This window comes from Zingiber officinale, chromosome 3B (assembly GCF_018446385.1).
Source record: "Zingiber officinale cultivar Zhangliang chromosome 3B, Zo_v1.1, whole genome shotgun sequence".
Taxonomy (NCBI): domain Eukaryota; kingdom Viridiplantae; phylum Streptophyta; class Magnoliopsida; order Zingiberales; family Zingiberaceae; genus Zingiber; species Zingiber officinale.
Genome location: NC_055991.1, coordinates 3,462,041 through 3,480,933, shown reverse-complemented (window position 1 = coordinate 3,480,933; position 18,893 = coordinate 3,462,041). Strand labels below are relative to the sequence as shown.

General features: G+C 37.6%; 1 protein-coding gene and 3 pseudogenes across 1 annotated transcript; 2 read left to right on the top strand and 2 right to left on the bottom strand.

Moving 5' to 3' along the window:
• Positions 1–962: 962 nt before the first annotated feature.
• LOC121967960 lies at positions 963–1,614 on the bottom strand (annotated as a pseudogene).
• LOC122055525 lies at positions 1,613–2,687 on the bottom strand (annotated as a pseudogene).
• A 1,916-nt stretch (positions 2,688–4,603) lies between these two features.
• LOC121967959 (protein FAR1-RELATED SEQUENCE 5-like) lies at positions 4,604–7,257 on the top strand. The gene is made up of 6 exons (XM_042518493.1): positions 4,604–6,034; positions 6,125–6,184; positions 6,267–6,362; positions 6,583–6,655; positions 6,927–7,003; positions 7,234–7,257. Exons 1-6 carry the CDS (start codon positions 4,604–4,606, stop codon positions 7,255–7,257), a joined length of 1,761 nt encoding a protein of 586 aa, XP_042374427.1.
• A 1,552-nt stretch (positions 7,258–8,809) lies between these two features.
• On the top strand, positions 8,810–18,835 carry LOC121967958 (annotated as a pseudogene).
• The last annotated feature ends 58 nt before the right edge of the window (positions 18,836–18,893 follow it).

The window sequence follows — 18,893 nt, the reverse complement described above, 5'->3', positions numbered from 1 at the left end:
TCTTCAGATCCTTGGTAATAAACTCTCCCAAAAGTTGTGATGATCTACTGGGTCGGTCGGTAAAATATGTAAATGTAGAAGAGGTCTAATTTACTAGAAAAAATGATCTCGGAGGGCACAGTGCTCCCCTCCCCTACGCAAAGCAAAAGTCTCCCTCCCTTTACGTGGCAAAGAAGCTCATTCAAATTACCATCGTCCAAGAAATCACCAAAGAGAGAAGACAATTCAGCGAGTAGAAGCGGAAGTTCAATCGAATCAGAGCGGTCTACAATGGTTCCCCAAGACAAGAGAGTGATTTTGTATTCATCACCAATCAAGAAGTCATTCGACCGAATGTTATGGTTATCCTAACTACCTCAGAAAAATGGCCAACCAATAAGCGTTTAGAAGGAAGCCTTCCTTTTACCACCCCTATCCTCCCCCTTCCCAGTCGAGCCATCATAAAAATAAAGCTCGCATATCAGGTCGGCCAGATCGAGTTTCTCCTAAACACTGTGAGAAGAAGGTGGTTCTCCCCTTTGACCTCCCCCTTTTGAGGACTTCAACGACAACAGTCAACACTCTCGCCTCGTCATCGATGTATCGCCCTCTGACCGTCTTTGGGGCACGATCATAGCCACCATCTAATCAAAACTTTGGTAATTAATACGTTTGTGCAGAGTGGAGCACGCACGGTGAGTAACGTGTTATCGGGCTTGGCTCTACTCCTATGGGCTCTAGCGATCTTTGCTAGGATTTGATCGTCATTGTGATAATACCGCTGCTTTCTTGTTCTCACATTATTCTAAATCGCATTTATCTTTCTGACTACAACTACTACACATATTTGTCTGAAATAACTAGAAGTAGTTCATATTTGCATGCACTGGTTAACTTCAGACATATTTATTCTAAAAGGAAGAATAACTTACTTCATCTTCAACTGAAATAAGATCCAGAGCATTAACTTATCCTTTTTTTTGTCACATTTTATTATGAAGATCATGTAACAATGCGTTGATCTTCTCAGACTCGCCGTGAGACTTATCGCGTATCATGAAAACATGAACTCTGTTTCCGACCTCAATCCAACTACAACCTGGTTGCTTCTCAAGTCCTTTATCCTTCATCCTTAATCTAATTTTTGCTGCTTCATTCCATCTATCCTTCGAAGCATAGATGTTCGACAACAACATGTAAGATCCGACATTGTTGGGCTCTGCTTCCATGAGCTTCTTAACTGCTAAATTCCCAATTTTAACATCCCCGTGGACGTTACAGCCTCCAAGAAGCGCCCCCCCCCTCCCCAGACAGAGGGTGATGATGGGCTAATATTTAGCACTTTAATGAAACTTAAAGCTTCCTTAAGTCACCCTGCTCGACCCCATAGGTTGACTAAGGAAGCATAATGATCATCTTGCACCTCAATTGATGGATCATTCATCATGCACTTGAAAAGATTAAGCCCCTCGTCAAACAAACCAGAGTCGCTAAATGCTGAGAGGCAGAGAGCAATCCCACATGCGTAACATCGCTAGGCTTGAATCCATTCAGGTGCATATTTTTGAATAGGTTCAGTGCTTCTTGGCCATTCCCATGATGAGCATATGCCGCAATCTTCGACGCATCCTGTGATCATAGCAATCCAAGTGACCACATTCTTATCTTTCTATCTCCTCGAATGAACCTCGTGCCCTGTGCCCTGCTCAAATCATTATTCTCTATAAACCCGGTAATCTTGTATTCCATGAAACTATGTCTCTCTCAGGCATCTTTACAAACAGCTCCAGAGCTTGATCAAGTCTGAGATTTTGGACATAACCTAATATCATGGCATTCCAGGAAACAACATTTCTCTCCAGCATTCTATCAAACAGAGCTCGAGCTTCATCAACCCTCCCATTGTGCAATAAGGTTGCAACCATTGAAGTCCACGAAATCACATCCCTCTCGAGCATTTCGTCAAACAGCCGATATACTTTATCTAAGCAACCAGATTGAGCCATAGCGATCATAATCGTGTTCCAGGACACGACATTCCGATTCGGCATTCTCCTGAACAGATGGAAGGCCTCATCGAGCTGGCCTTTCTCAGCATAGCAAGTGAGCATGGTGTTCCAAGAAATACAATTCTTCTCGGGCATGCGTTCAAAGAGCTCTTCGGCTTCGTTGATAAGCTTCGACGGAGCGTAACCGGATAGCATGGTGGTCCAGGTGACTACGTTCTTCTGTGCGCCCGCACGGTCGAAGAGCGCCCTTGCCTCGTGGAGCATGCCGCACCTTATGTAGCCGGAGATGATTGAGGTCAAGGAGATGACGTCCTTGTGGGGTGTTTTGTCGAACAGTTGGCGAGCGTCGAACATCCTTCCCTGACGACTGAGCAAGCTGATAGTGTAGTTGGCTCGGCGGTCTACGCTTTGTTCCGGGTGCAAGAGGGGAATGGCTTGAAGCCGGTTGCCGGAGGTCGGGCAGAGAGGCGACGGCGGCGGCACAAGGCGGAGGAGGGGACATGAATATGCCTCCAGAGGCGGAGAGCGTACATGCACGACGGCAGTAGTAGCGGGCATACCGCCGCCATAGACATCAACCAGTCTCCATTCATTGCGCCGCCGCCGCCGCTGCTGCCGTCCCAACCCCAGTTCGGATCGTCTGCACCACAAATCCCTGCTCCACCCCTGCACCACAAATCCCATATAAAATGTTATCATGTGCAAAGCACGAGCTCACGCTGGACCACAAAGTCACGCAAAACGCAAGAGCCAGCAATCCCTAGCCTCTCCATCGTCCCCGCGACCGCAACAGTCGCCGGTTTACCAGCTAAAACGAAGAGGAGGAGGAGCCCTAACCTCACGCCGGCGACGGAAGCCTCTCTCTACCACAGCGTCCCCGACGCCGTGAGGTTCCCTCACGCCCACATATTTCCCAACCCTAACCCCTCGCGTCCCCGAAGGTGCGCGGCGTCCGCGACGGCCTCCAACGACCCCGACTCACGCAGAAATCCAACTCCGGCGACCTATTACAACTCCCTGACTTCTCTGAGGTCCAGCCCTGCCCGGCGACCAGCGACACCCAAGCTTTGCCGCCTTGATTTCAACTGTTGGTACATCTTTTGAGCTTTCCTCAGCGTCAGCTTTCCTTTAGGGAATTGTGATAGGTTAGATGTTGACTTTGTTGAGTTTGTTGAATACTGCACAGATGCAGTATTCATCTGGACCAAAATGCTGCACATATGCAGTATTCATCCGGACCAAAAAACAAAGTTTGAGCGTTCCTCAGCGTTCGCTGCACTTCCTTTAATGTTGAGTTCCAGCTTTGATGTTGAATTTTGTTGATTAAACTCCTACATGATACATCAATCTAAAGATTACTCTTAAAAAAAAACAAAATGTAACCCTCATTTGTTTGAACTGTTGGGCATGTTTATATTGTGCTATTATCAGATGGCACTCCAAAAAGAAAATTGATCAGCTTGCTATATACGTTTGTCTTTCTTTGTTGCATGCACATGAAATTTTTGACAAAGAAAATGCTGCACAGATGCAGTATTCAGTGCATAAAAATGCTGCACAGATACAGTATTCAGTGCACATAAGTATGGGCATTTGATACCTATTTTGGTTCTCGTTAATTACTATTCTTGGTAGGATCTGGAGCATTTGATAACTAAATAGAAGTTGGACATGCAGTAATTTGACATAAAATTGTTGTTTTTATATGCTTCTTTTGTGTTAATTTTTTTTTCCATAATAGATTTTTTTTATAGGATCAAAGTAATTATCATGGAGGGTGAATCTACAAGTTGTAGTCGTTTGAATTTTGAAGGAAATGAGGATATTCAGGAAGGTAACTTTGATGTTATTGATGAAGGTAATAAGAATCATATTGGGAATGTATTGAGCTTCATTATATCAAATTTTACTTTTTAGTCATTTTGCTTTGTTTGTTTGATTGTATAGGCTTGAACATTGAAACAGATTTGGATATACCACAAATGAGATTGGAATTTGAGACAGAAGAAGATGCATATCAATTTTATTTGGCATATGCTAAAAAGGTTGGATTTGGTGTAAGGAGAGGTAGAATCCACAAAGATGAATCGGGTAAATTACTTGATAGGGTTTTTTGTTGTTGTGCCCAAGGTAAAAGAGGAAAAGACAAATGAGATCTTTATGTCAAAGCAAGTCGTGATGAAACAAGGTTTGGTTGTGAGGCTAAGATGAAGATTTGTAATCGGAAAAAAAGCAAGTTTACTGTGGTACAGTTTGTTAAAGAGCATAATCATTATCTCTCAAGTCCAAACAAAACACACCTCTATAGAAGTCATAGGAATATATCTTCTTCTGCAGCGATACAGATTGAGATGACAAGTGATGTGGGAATTCCCCGAAAAGCATCTCATGATTTTATGGTGAGGCAAGTTGGTGGGAGGGAGAATTTAGGATTTATTCCTGTGGATTATAAAAACTACTTGCGATCCAAAAGAACAATAAATATGAGAGTTGGGGATACAGGGGGTGTATTGGAATATCTGCAGAAAATGCAGTTCGATGATCCTAATTTTTTTTATGCTATCCAAGTTGATGAAGATGATTTGATTACTAATATTTTTTGGTCTGATGCTAAGATGAGAGCTGATTATGCTAATTTTGGAGATGTTATTTGCTTTGACACAACCTACAGAAAGAACAATGAAGGTCGACCAATTGTATTGTTTGTAGGTGTTAATCATCATAAACAATCCATACTTTTTGGCTCTGCTTTATTATATGATGAAACCAGTTTGACTTTTGAGTGGTTATTTGATACATTAACTAGAGCTATGGGTGAGAAAAAGCCAACTACTATTCTTACAAATCAAGATGCAGCAATGGCAAAGGCGTTAGCTTCCAGATGGCCTGAAACACATCATCGTTTGTGCATTTGGCATATTTATCAAAATGCTGCCATACATTTGAGTGGAGTTTTTTCTATGTTTAGAGACTTTGCTAAAGATTTTTCCTCATGTATATATGATTTTGATGAAGAGAAAGATTTTATTTCAGCATGGAACATGATGTTAGCCAAGTATGCACTTGAAGACAATGATTGGTTGAGGCGCATGTACAACATCAAGGAAAAATGGGCTTTAGTATATGGACGACAAATGTTTTGTGCGGATATGACTACAACCCAAAGAAGTGAGAGCATGAATAGAATTGTGAAAAAGTATGTCACTTATAAACACAAGTTTTTAGACTTCTTCAGTCACTTCCAAAGACTCCTTGATGATCGTCGATATGAGGAATTAAAAGCTGATTTCAAATCAAATACAACTATTCCCTATTTAATGTTTCCAATTGAGATTTTAAAGCATGCTAGTGAAATTTATACTCCTGAGGTATACAAGTGTTTTCAACAGGAATGGTGCTTATCTCATGATTCTAATCTAGAAATTTGTGAGGATGTTGATACATTTACAAAATATAAAGTTACTCCTCACAAAAAGAAAAACCATCATATAATTACACTTGATAAGAAGTGTGAAAAAATTGAGTGTAGCTGTAGAAAATATGAATTTGCTGGAATTTTGTGTTCTCATATTCTGAAAATATATACGTGGAAAAATATCATGAAGATCCCAAGTGATTATGTATTGAAAAGGTGGACAAGAAAAGCAAAAATTGGATATTTTGGAGTTAATGATTCAATGACTAACAATGCTAGTTTGGATCCAAAAGTACTTCAAAACATGCGTTACAAAGAGTTGTGTGGGTTGAATGTTCAATTGTTTACCAAGGCAGCAGAAAGGGATGACACTTACATGTTTGTTAAAGATGCTATGTTGAGCTTGTGTAAGATAGTGGATGATAAGTTACAAGGTAATGCATCAAATGTCCAACAATCAAATGTGAGCCAAGCATCTTGGGAATTTGATTATGGTGAAGGGAACTCTACTGGAGTGAAAGGAATTAAAATGAAGAAAAAAACAGTGTCAGGTAAGAGGTTGAAAGGTGGGTTGGAGAAGATTTCAAGGAAAAGAAAAGCAGCGAGGAAAACAAATCAAACTTCAACAATTGTAATGGTTTCTATTCCATAACTTTGCAAATTTTATTTATTTGGTATTATTTGTTGTAACTTAAATCATTCTATTTTTTTTATAACACAGGGTGTAGATCAAAGTATTTCCACCGTGGGCAGTGTACAATGTGACCGGATCATTCATCAAGTTGGTATTTATTTTACTTATGTTAATCTAAGATAATTTATTTTATAACTATCTAAGATTGTATTTTATTTTTTTGTTTTAGCCTATAAATTCTGTGTCAACAATTGGTAGCTCTGTTGCTAGTTTCAACATGACTGAGACTCAATTTCCACTATTATTGTCATCACAACTTTCTCAGGTATATATACATCTTAGTTATCACAAGTTTTTTTAATTCTGATTGAAATTTATAATAGATACTGTTGCATTGGTGATGTTGGTAAGCAACACTGACATGTTTAGACAAAAATCAAGAATATAATGATAAAACTATAGGTTGTAAAGTGAATAGACCACACCATCTAAGTAGTTATACAATGTGTTCAGTTCCAAAGGATAGTTTTTATTTCATACATTAGGCAGCATGCTCTAATGCATCACATAGATTTCTGTTTTCGTCAAATGTTGTTCTTTCCATTTTAGAGTTTCCAGGTAACCAACGTGTGTTTGCATATGGTACTTCTTCCATGGGCTCTTGTATGTGATATGCTAGTATTAGTTTGGAAAGTGATTTAAGAGACCTAAATCATGTTTAACACTTACAGCATTGAAAATCAGAGAGACCTAAATCATGTTTAATCTCAATCATGTAGAAGTTGAGGTCAGGACTGGAATAATACGAGATTAGTGACCTCATGAAAATCATCCCTACTGGAATTATTGTTTCGACTTCCTAATAGTTTACAGTTGTTTACTGTTATAGGTGCAATTCCCATTTGTGTAGTTTGCTGGACCACCTCCTGCGGCCTCCTCCCCTTAGACATCAACGATCTCATTTGGGTATGCAGAATGTTTTTTTCGTTATGCTGGACCACCTCCTGCGGATTCTCTCGTGCTCCTTTTGCCGTTGTTGTGGTAAGTTTCTTTGATCAAGCATGCCTTATTTTCAATTTCGTGAGTACTTGTCAATGGCCAGTATGCCTTATTTTTATTGCACATACCCTAAAAAAAATAACAGGTTCTTACATCTAGCACCATTATCTGATCCCATTTCCATCCTGCTTCTGTAGGCCATTTCCATCCTGCTTCTGTAGGCCATATCTGGAGTTTTGCTAGCGTGCATACCTCTGGGAGAACTGTTCTTTTTCCACAGAAAAATGAAGACAATATTATAGGCCATGTCTGGAGTTTTGCTGGCGTATTATACTTTTTGTTATGTCTTGTTGGTGAACAGATATTAGAATATGAAGGTGTTATATTGTTCCCAAAACATTTAATATGGTTATTGTAAAAATTGTAGCATATACTTCTTTAACTGATGTATTTATTGTTGCAGTTAGTTTTGATGTATTTTTTTTTACAATAAGTGCATCATGATTCACTTTAACTGATAGTTTGCTGTTGGAATTTGTTTTTGGACATAAATTTGCTCTGTTTTGAAAGTCATGAAGCGGTGTTTTGCAATACTTTTGGTTTGTTGTTATCCTGAATCATGTCCATGGGAATACAATTTGTCACAAACGTTTTCCCCTTTGATTTTCCTTATTTTTCAATAAGTTGGGGTTGATATGAAAGATTGATTTTCCGGATATTTGGCAGAAGGTCCTGCAGAACTCTTTTTCAGTTCTTTTTTAGCTTATTTTATGATAAATAATTCTTAACACTGACTATCTAGTGATATTTGGCTGTCTGGATCGGTCTGTCGACCGATCCAGTGATACCTTAGTTATCTGATCGGTCTCGTGACCGATCAGTAACCACACAGTAGCTTTCTGTGGGTTATCTGGTGACCGATCAGTAAGAAGCGATGTGATTCAGAACAATGGATTGGTCTGGGATGATGCTGATCGGTCTGTGGAGTTTGTGGTCCAGCATCATCCCAGACCGATCTTGTCTTTTGCGTGAGTTTGTGGTCCAGCGTGAGCTCGTGCTTTGCACGTGATAACATTTTATATGGGATTTATGGTGCAGGGATGGAGCAGGGATTTGTGGTGCAGATGATCCGAACTGTCCCAACCCGACCACTAATATCATTGAAAATTACTAAAATAATTTCAAAAATTAGAATCTAAAAAATATATAAATATTAGTATATTAAAAATTATTTTTAAATTGTTTTTTTTAAAGAAAATGTATTTGCTGAACTAATAAATTTAAAATTAATTTTACAAGTATACTCGTAAAATTTAACAGGAAAGAAAGAGATATAACAATGAATATGGGAAGATTTATTTGAAAAATAATCAGTCATTTACTAAATATTTATGTTTTGATTGATATGAAAATGCAATATCAAAATTTAGAATAATTGTGTGGTTAATAATAAGTAATTAAGAACAGTTAACTATATTTATTATATTACAAATATTATAAAAAGTGATTGCCAAGTTTTAATAAAGTCCTCATGTTAAGCCAAATTTACTAAGTCCTCCAAACTTGTTCTGCATGTATTGCGTCACGTCTTTGATAAATCTAGTTAATTTATTGACTAGTCCTCGGGTGTATATTATATTGTCTTTAATTGATAAACTCAGTTAACTGAGGATTAAATCATGGATATTTAGATGACCGTCTGAATATTTTATCGTATCTTAATATTTTATTAGAGTGCCGATAATATTAAAGTGTAGATAAATGTTTATTAGAGAGCCGATAATATTCCCCCAATCCCTTGCCCTAGCGCACTTTCCAGAAGAAACGAGACGTCGCGATAGGATGACTTTTTCAATCGCCTTCCTCTCTTGCTCACTCTCCGCTCCGGCCCTTTCCTTGTCTACAGTCCCCCTCTTCCATCTCCATTCTCGCTCCCTTCGCCTTCAGATTGCGCCGCTCGTTCATCGCTCCTTCGGCTCCGTCAGCAGATTCCCACGGAAGATTCGCTTGTGAGTTTCATTTCTCTGCCCTTGCTTGTCTGATCTTTGTCTCGTTAGGTTATTCTTAATGTAGTTTGTTCGACTAGCTTCTGAATAATTGATAGTTGATGGCTGGTGATCTTTCTCCGTTGTTGATTTCTTCGGTTTAGATGATTCGAGGATTATACTATCAACATAATATTCCTTAACGCAAATTCTTCTCCTGTTTCCTTCTCGAAGAATCCAAATCTTGTGAAATATTCACTTTATATAGGAATCGAATCGGCTACTTGTATCTGTGGAGATTGAAAATGGAATATCCATTAGCGTTTTTGACTTGTTATTTATTGTACTAGAACTAGAGGCACTGAGTTTAATCCCGTTAAATGTATATCAAGTTGGCCCACTTTCAGGTTTATAATTTTTTTTTTGTTCTCATTTGACGGTTTCTATAGGTGAGATATAGCATGGTCCAAATTGTATACTAATTTTTTACTTATAGAGCTTGTAAGTAACTATGTTGGGAATATTGCAGCTAAAACAACAATTAAATCCATGAAACCTGACCATTTATCTTTTGTTATCTTACTATTTTATGCAGGAACTATCCTCGGTCTTTCAATTCACCTGTTATATTAGGATCTTCCTCCCCGGTAAGTCTAAATCTTATCTTTTTTTTAATTTTGATGTTTGATCATGATTATATGCCTAGTATGAAGCAGTAAGATCTGTATTAGCTGATATTCTTTCAGTAAATCAAGAGGGCAATGCTACAATGAACTTATCATTTCAGAACCTATTTATTCTAGTTTTTCTAATAACGGATTTCAATATGTCAAATGTTATGTAGGTATACTACAAGGAAGCTTAGTGGATTTCTTTCTCATTATATTTGCTAAACTTTGATAGTTTTTTATGGCCATTCAACCTAAAATAGAACAACTACTTTTTCTAGTATCTCCTAAAAATGTGATGATTCAAAAACTGATTGCTAAGCTAGTAAATTTTGAACTTCAAATTCTTATTTTGGTGAAAGTGATGGAAGAGACACAAACATGTTAAGGTAAGAGTCATGAATTTGATGTTCTTGTTAGTAGAACAGATTATATTGGATTTCTCTTCTATTACACCAAACATTTGTTAGTGCTAGACTTGACATTTCTTAATCTCTTGATAATCTTTGACAGATCTCTGATCAAGATGACTCACTCCAGATGCCGATAGTTCTTATAGATCCAGATTCAGATGCTTATGCCACAACTGTGCAACTTAGCTCTGGAGACCGTTTAGGAGCTCTAGTTGCCAAGGTAATTCTCTTCCATTTCCTACTACAATTTATTAATGGAATGTTATATAGAAATATAAACTACTCAAGTTAGGTAGAATTCTACTTTTGCAATTGTGTATACTTATTTATGATAGTATAAATAGATTAAACTCAAAATTTGAGTTGTGGAGAGGAATTCTGAAAACTAAAGATTTTAAGTGGAACAGAATTTGGCATATGAAATTTAGCTTTAAAAATATTACAAGCAAGGACTAGTTAAGAAGCATTAAATGAATTTTACACAAGAAATTTAGATATTTGGATCTTTTATTCAATAAAAAGTTGAAATAAAAATGCTTTTGAATTATGTTATGTGCTCCTTGAGAACAGGGAAATTTTGTAAGATTTTAGTATGACCCACTATTCTTTATACATCAGTATTGAATGTTGATAATTAGGAAATAACCAAGCTGTTAACAAACTAAGTGTGCTAAGCCTGTCCACAAACAATTGATTCATTTAAATTTTTTTTTGCATGTATGAAATTTCTATTTGGAAATACTATATCAATTTACTCAAGTTCTTGTGGCTTTCTTGTTATTGACATATCTCAAAGTTATTATTTTGACTTCACTTTATCCTATGAGGTGTATTTTTATGCTTCTTGCTTGTTTGTGCAGTTGTATATTGTATATTTGGGAGAGAGGAAGCATGAGAATCCAGTGCATGTCACTAACTCACACCTAAATATGCTCACCTGTCTCCTTGGAAGGTACCCAACTCAACTATAGATATTCAAATTTCTATAGAATCTTGGGTTCTATATTTTAACCGATTGGTATTTTTTTCGACAGCAAAAAGGATGCCCTGACTTCTATGGTTTACAGCTACAAGCATGACTTCTCAGGCTTTACAGCCATGCTTATAGAAGAGTAAGCAGAACAATTAGCAGGTCACTTTGCCTTCTGTTTTTTGAATCGGATTAAACACAGCAAATGACTAATTAACTGAGCGAATTAATGAATATTGCAGAGTCACCTGACGTGATCAGTGTACAGTCGAGCAGAAACTACGAGCTACAAACAACACGGAGTTGGGATTTTTTGGGGCTGCAGTATGATCATTCGACTGAACTCCTCGAGAAGAGCAACTATGGGGATGACATCATCATAGGAATCATCGATACAGGTCTTTTTGTGAACTCCAATTCTCTGGATATTTATGAACATACATAGATTAAGTATATTTAATGGATAATAAAATGAAGGAAATGGAATAGAATGATAATATTCTTTTATAGGGATATGATCGGAATCCAAGAGCTTCGACGATGACCATGGTTCGTCGGAACGGTCGCGGCGGCTGTCGCGGACACTGCCGTTCCAATTCCAATATCATTTCGTGGAACGGTCGCGGCGCGGATTTATCAAAAAATCACAAAAAAATTAGAGAACTGGTAATAAAAAATAAAATACATGAAGCCATACAAGATCAATACAGTAGTGCATAATTATCCTACAATAATATAACATGATGAAAAAAATACAATGATAATTATACCTAATCAAAGCTAATACCACGAAGAGTGACGGGGAGGAACCAAATCTTCATTATATTCTCCTTGAGTATCATATTTGATTAAATTGATCTCCAACATATGAGCGTTGATATAAATTTGGATTAAATTGCCCATATGGATATTCATTTGGTTGAGTTGATGAAATATGTTCAGAATTAGATGATTGACTTTGTAATAATGTTTCATCACGATGATTGTAATATCCAAAACCATGATACCCAATAGAACTGCCAGTACCACTTGACGATTCACGATCACGACTATGATGTCCGATATTACTCCCAAGAGATGTTGAATAATCTGGAATTGCTTTCTGTGCATTATCAAAATAACCCTCAGATTCATGATGTCTAATTGCACTTGTATAGGAGGGTAAATAATCAGATGATCTGTCATATGAATCATATTTGGGTTGATTGCTACTATAGTATCCATATCCACCTGATTGATATCCAATTGGACCATGCCCAATATCTTGAGACTTCCAATTATAACTTCTTGATCCATAATCATCTCTTAGTGGAATTTGTTGGTTCCCTCTCAAAAGCAAATGTTTCATATGTTCTTCAACACTCATATATTGTCGTGAAGATCCAATCGAATGTTCTTTATCATTGGCATCAGCAGATTCTGATAAACTTGTAAAAAAGTGATATTGTTTCTCCATCCTAGGTCGATACCCATGATTACTATCTTGTATTGCATAATAATTTTCATGACCTCGTGCCCATGTCATACCTGTGTCATGCTGATCATCTTGATGACTTTGAAGAACATGATGTTCACCATGACTTTTTGAATCATCACTATCATCACTGTCGTCACTTTCATCACTATCATCTCTTGATAAAACTTCTTTTCCTTTCAAATGTGTTGACTTTTCTACATTATTCTTCTTTCTTGAATGACTTTGAACACTTGTAGTTGTGTTGTATTCTTCAGGATCTGATGCTCGAAGTGCTTGATCTAATCATGCCAAATCATCATCTTCTAAAACTAGTGGTTCATTATCTCTTGTCCATTCATTTAAGATGCCATCATCATGAAAAATATGATTAAGGTCTATCGGGCTGTAAAAATCATCATCTTCTTGTTTGCGCATCATGTTTCGTACCCTAAGCCGCATATTATAGTGAACATAAACTAATTTGTGCAACTTTTTGATAGCCAAGCGATTACGAAGCTTTGTGTGTATAAGAGACAATGTACTCCAATTTCTTTCACATCCCGAAGATGAGCATGTTTGACTTAGAACTTTTATTGTAATTTTTTGAAGGTGTGGGGCATCTTCACCATAATCGCTCCATCATAAATATTTGTAAAATTTAAATTACATACATGGGCGACTTTATTTTATTGTCATTTTTGCTACTGGAGACTCAAATTCACCTATCTGGTCTGTGAATAATTTAATCTAAAAATTATAAGAAAAAATAAATAATTATTGTTTATATTTGGGAAAAAGTATAGGAACATAAAAAAATTACCTCATTGATGGCTGAAGTTTGTGCATTTAAGTCAGGCTCCAATCTCTTAATTACAACATTTAATCCTCGTTTAACTTCATCATTATAAACACAAGTTCCAGAATATTGAAGTAACGGATTAAGAAAATATGCTGAAATATCAATAAGATAATATGAAATTAGAAATGAGGATTTTGTAAATGATTTTGATGACATACTTTGTACTCTACAATTTAAGCAAATAAATATATGGTTACCTGCCGAATGTAGATGTTGGTGTAATTGATTATACCATCGATTATCAATAATTTCCCAATATCTGCTTCTTTTCTTCTTTTACTTGTATTATTGTATGCTTCTCAATCACCAGAAGTGCACATTCTTTTTAAATTTGAAGAATGCCGAACAAGACTTTCAATTAAAATAAATTCTATCGCAAATCGGGTTATTCCTGGTTTCAATAATTCATGGTCATTTGTAAATGTTTTCATCAAATTCACAATTTTATCGCTGTTATATATGAAGCTCGTTATTTGCTTGGCTTTCTCAACACACTTTTTTGCTTTTGTCGTCTTACCAATATCTTCTAGCATGAGATCAATACAATGTGCTGCACAAGGGGACCAAAACAAATGTTGCCTTTCTATCATCAATTTGGCACCAGCGGCCTTATTTGCACCTTCGCTATTTGTGACTACATGCATAATATTTTCCTTTCCGATTTCATCAATAATTTTACTTAATAAAGATAAAATAAAATCAGCTGTCTTTGCTTTGTTGGTGCAATCAACGGAATTATGAAATACCATGTTGTGGTCACAATATATCATAAAATTTATCATTGGATGCTTGTTGTGTGTGCTCCAACCATCGCACATTATTGTGCATCCATACTTTGACCATTTTGATTTTAAAGTGTTCAAATATTCATTTATTTCATCCACCTCCTCTTGTAAATAAACACCACCAATTTGGCGTCCTGTGGGGCCTTTTATTCCTGTTCCAGCCTCACCAATGGTGTTTATCATGGATTGATAGTATGGACCACTATCTGCTGCATTAAATGGAATAACATTATATATAAACCATTTCGATATTGCTTTACCAACATTTTTTACTTTTTCAGCCCCAAACCAGTTTTTGAGACTCTTTTGTTTTGTGGGAAACATAAAAGAGTCAATTCCTTTAGATGATAATCTAGAATCTTCTCTTACACTAAAGCTTCGAGACATCCCTTTTTTCAAACCAGGATCTAAGCTAGATGAAGAACTAGAAAATCTTACAATTATAAAATTTAGAGTAGTTAAGTACATTAAATTGATAAGATATATACACATAAATTTAAAATATTATTTATATATTTTACCTTGACCATAGCGATTACGCATTTGCTCCTCAATGACTCTTGTTTTACGACGTTCCTTGATGACTTTTTGTAATTCTCAATTTTCTATATCTTCTATGTCAAGGCTATTTGCTTTTTTCTTTGCATTGAACTTCTACTTGCCTTAGAGTCTTGAAGATGTTTTCTTAACATTGATGATATTTCCTTAGGAGCTTTGTGACATATTTCAACATTTCCAATAACATGTGCAATATGTTGTTTTAGTCTTGTAATTCCTCCGGTTATAACTTTTCCACAAAATTTGCATCGTATTATTTTATGATTATCACCCACCATTTGACCAAATTGTCAACCAATATCAGGGTTTGGTGCCATTCTAAACAAATAAATAAACAAATAAATAATATTGAATAATTTTGACTTAATGATAATGATAAAAAAAACATGATAATGAGAATGAAGCACCTAAAATTAAACAATTCTTAATAACTTAATTTATTAAACTAAAAATTAGAAAACTTACCTGTTTGCAAATATAATGGAAATGATAGAAGAAATCAATTAATCAAACAAAGGTACTAGTGACCGTGAGCCAAAAGTTGCATATGCTCAAATTTATGGTAGATACTAAATTAATAAAACTGGTAAAAAAAATTAGAAAACTTGCCTTGTCTATGAATATGATGGAAATGATAGAAGAAATCTGTTAATCAAACGAAGGAGCTGATGACGAGAGTCAAAAGATGTAAATACTCAAATTAATAATAGATGCTCAATTAATAGAATTAGAAGGTATTAATGCAGTTAAACATTATTAGCAAATGTTTGCAAAAAAACCTGATGTGAATAACTTAATATATTAAACAAAAAAATTTGAAAACATGTGAATATAATGAAAGTGACAGAAGAAATTAATTAACGAAGGAGTTGATAACCTTGAGTAAAAATGATGCATATGTTCACATTTAAAGTAGATGCTTAATTAATAGAATTGGATGAAAAAATTAAAAAGCTTACTTTATTTGTGAATATAATAGAAATGACATAAGAAATTAATTAATAAAACGAAACAAGCTAATGACAGTAGCTAAAAATTGTAAATATTAAAATAAATGGTAGATGCTTAATTAATTGAATTGGAGGGTACTCATGCAATCAAGCATTATTTTCAAAGGGCTGGGAAAAAATGATATGAATAACTTAGTATATTAGACTAAAAATTTAGAAAACTTATGTGTCTGTGAATATAATGGGAATGATATAAGAAATTGATTAATGGAGAAATTGATGATTATAAGTAAAAAAAGATTCATATACTTAGATTTATGTTAGATGCTTAATTAATAGAAATGGATGGAAAATTAGAAAACTTACCTTGTTTGTGAATACCATGGAAACGATAGAAAAACGTAATTAATCTGGTGAAACAAAAGACACTGATGAAATGCAAATGCTATCAGTAGATGCATGCTCAATTAATAGAATGAGGGTATTCGTATTGACAAAGACGAAAGAAAACAGATGTGATAGTGATGTTGTTTTTTCTTTTTCAATAATGACAAAATAGTAAAAGATGGAATGAAAAAATAAAGTGATCAATGAAAAGCAATGTCGGCTGAATATAACAATTCTGGTCAAAGGAAATATAGAATCCAAAATTTTTTATAAGTTAATCAAGAGATCAATGAAAAGTAAAGTGATAAAAAATGAAATCTAAGGTTTCTTAATCAATTAATCAAGCATAAACATGGAATAAAAACTTCTTAATCAAGTGTCAACTGAATATAAAGCAACATTAGAAGTCAAAAATTGGAATCAAAAGCTGTTTAATCCATAATCAAAATGTTTGTTACCGAGCCATTCCGTTCCAGTCGTTCCAGCCGTTCTGTTCTAGTTGTTCCAGCCGTATATCGCTGAAGAACGGCGTCCCAAAGCAACCGATGTTATACGTTGGAACTTTGGAACGGCATGGGCCTTTCCCGAGCTTGAACGGTCGTTCCGGCCGTTCCGGGTCTGTTCCGACGAACTATGACGATGACGGCTATGGACCGATACCATCACGGTGGAAAGATATGTGCCAGGTCGGCGACGCCTTCGGCCCCGCCAACTGCAACTGCAAGATCATCGACGCACACTACTACACCGCCGTAATCGACCCTGCCCAGCTCGAGAAGGACTACCTCTCTCCTCGCGATTTCAACGGCCACGACACCTTAACCGCCTCTGTTGCCGCCGGCTCCATTGTGTATGGTGCCAACTTCCACGGCTTGGCCGCAGGGGTTGCCCGCGGCGGCGCGCCCCGCGCCCGCCTTGCAATGTACAAAGTCGTGTGGGGCAGTGCCCGCGGGACTGGCGCCACCAACAGCGCCATCATTCTGGCGACTGTCGACGATGCCATCCATGACGGGGTAGACGTGTTGTCGCTATCGTTGGTGCTGTCGCAAGATAACTCATTTGGCGTGCTGCACGCGGTGGCGAAGGGGGTGACGGCGGTGTATGCGGCCGCGAACTCTGGGCTGACGGCGCAAACCGTGGGCAACACAGCGCCGTGGATCATCACAGTCGTCGCGAGCACGATCGATCGAGCGTTTCCAACCTCGATCAGGCTGGGAAACAACAGAGCATTTGTGGCATCGACTCAATCTCGACTCTTTCCTTGCATAATTGTCACTGGCTGTAAGAGAATCTGTTCTTTTCCTAACAGAATTCCACAATGACTGCTTGTAGGGTCAGTCGATCTTCTACAACTCGACTTACGAATCAACCAAAAAATTCTGGCCTCTTCCCTACGGTGGAAGGTAAACTCTTCCATTGAGTATTCTAATGGCAAGAACACAGCTCCGACCACTAATCATCCTATATATCCTGCAATTCACCTGAAATAGCAGTGGACCTGACACACACTGTTGTAGGACAAGGAGTATTGTCTCCGAAAATAGCATGGTTCTCTTTGAGAGGGCCAGCTTTACCTTTCCCTGGTGTATTAAAGGTGACAACAAGTCACAGATTGAAAACAAGTGAATACTGATCAACACTTAAACCATGTGACGATTAATATATTCTTGAAACAACCTAATATTGCTGCACCTGGTGTGAACATCTTGGGAGCGTATAGGGATGGCTACAGGTTGGCTTCAGGAACATCATTAGCTTGCCCCTATGTATCAGGAGTTGTTGCTTTGCTCAAGACACTCCATCCTGACTGGTCTCATGCTGCAATAAAATCTGCACTCGTGACGATAGGTGAGCGATCAAACTCCTTGAGAGATCATCAGTTCCTAATTCGATAGGCAGCCACATTGACTTCGCTTTGTTCTTCGCATAGCAACGAACCTCAACAGTTACGGCATACCAATACAAGCAGAGTCACTTCCACTGAAGATTGCTGACCCTTTTGACTTCGGCGGCGGCCAGATTGATCCCAACAAGGCGTCCGATCCCGGTCTGGTGTACGACATCGATCCGCAGGAGTACTACAAGTTCTTCAAATGCTCTGAAGGGCAGTTTAGCATCTGTGATCTGGAACTGGAGCCTGTGTACAACCTGAACCTTCCTGCCATCTCCGTTTCCGATCTCATCGACGCCAAAACTGTTGGGAGGACGATCACCAACATCAGCAAAGCGGATGCCGTGTACAAAGTGTCTATCGAGTCGCCGCCGGGTGTTAAAATGACTGTGGCGCCGTCGACCCTCGTGTTCGATGTCGGCGCCGAGGTGCAAAGTTTCAAGGTGACGTTCATGGCGGTCCACAAGCTGCAAGGAAATTACGTATTTGGGAGCTTGACGTGGTCCGATGGCGAAGGCCACGCCGTGAGGATTCCGATCGCGGTTCGCGTTGTGATTCGGGAGTAACTCTTGCTCCGTTTATTCTCTTCGGATGCCCGTGAACATTGTATTCCCCGTTTCCTGGATCGACTATGCCAAATCCCATGGCGCTAGGTGGTGGCCATCTACTTAGGCGATTCTTCTCCTCGGCAAATTACTATATTCTCCACTCTGTTCAATTTGCCTTCGCTTTCGACACTAGATTTACGATTCCAATTTGTTCCTTATTGGCCTCTTAAATCCCAATCGTTTTGAACCATCTCAAGACGCTTTACCTTAAGGCTAGTGTATTCGAGGTGCAGTCCATGAGAAGACTGCTCGATTGCTGTTCGAAACTAGAAGAACTAACATTAGATGCATCAGATTGTTGGGATAGCTCTATTGAAATCGAAGTAC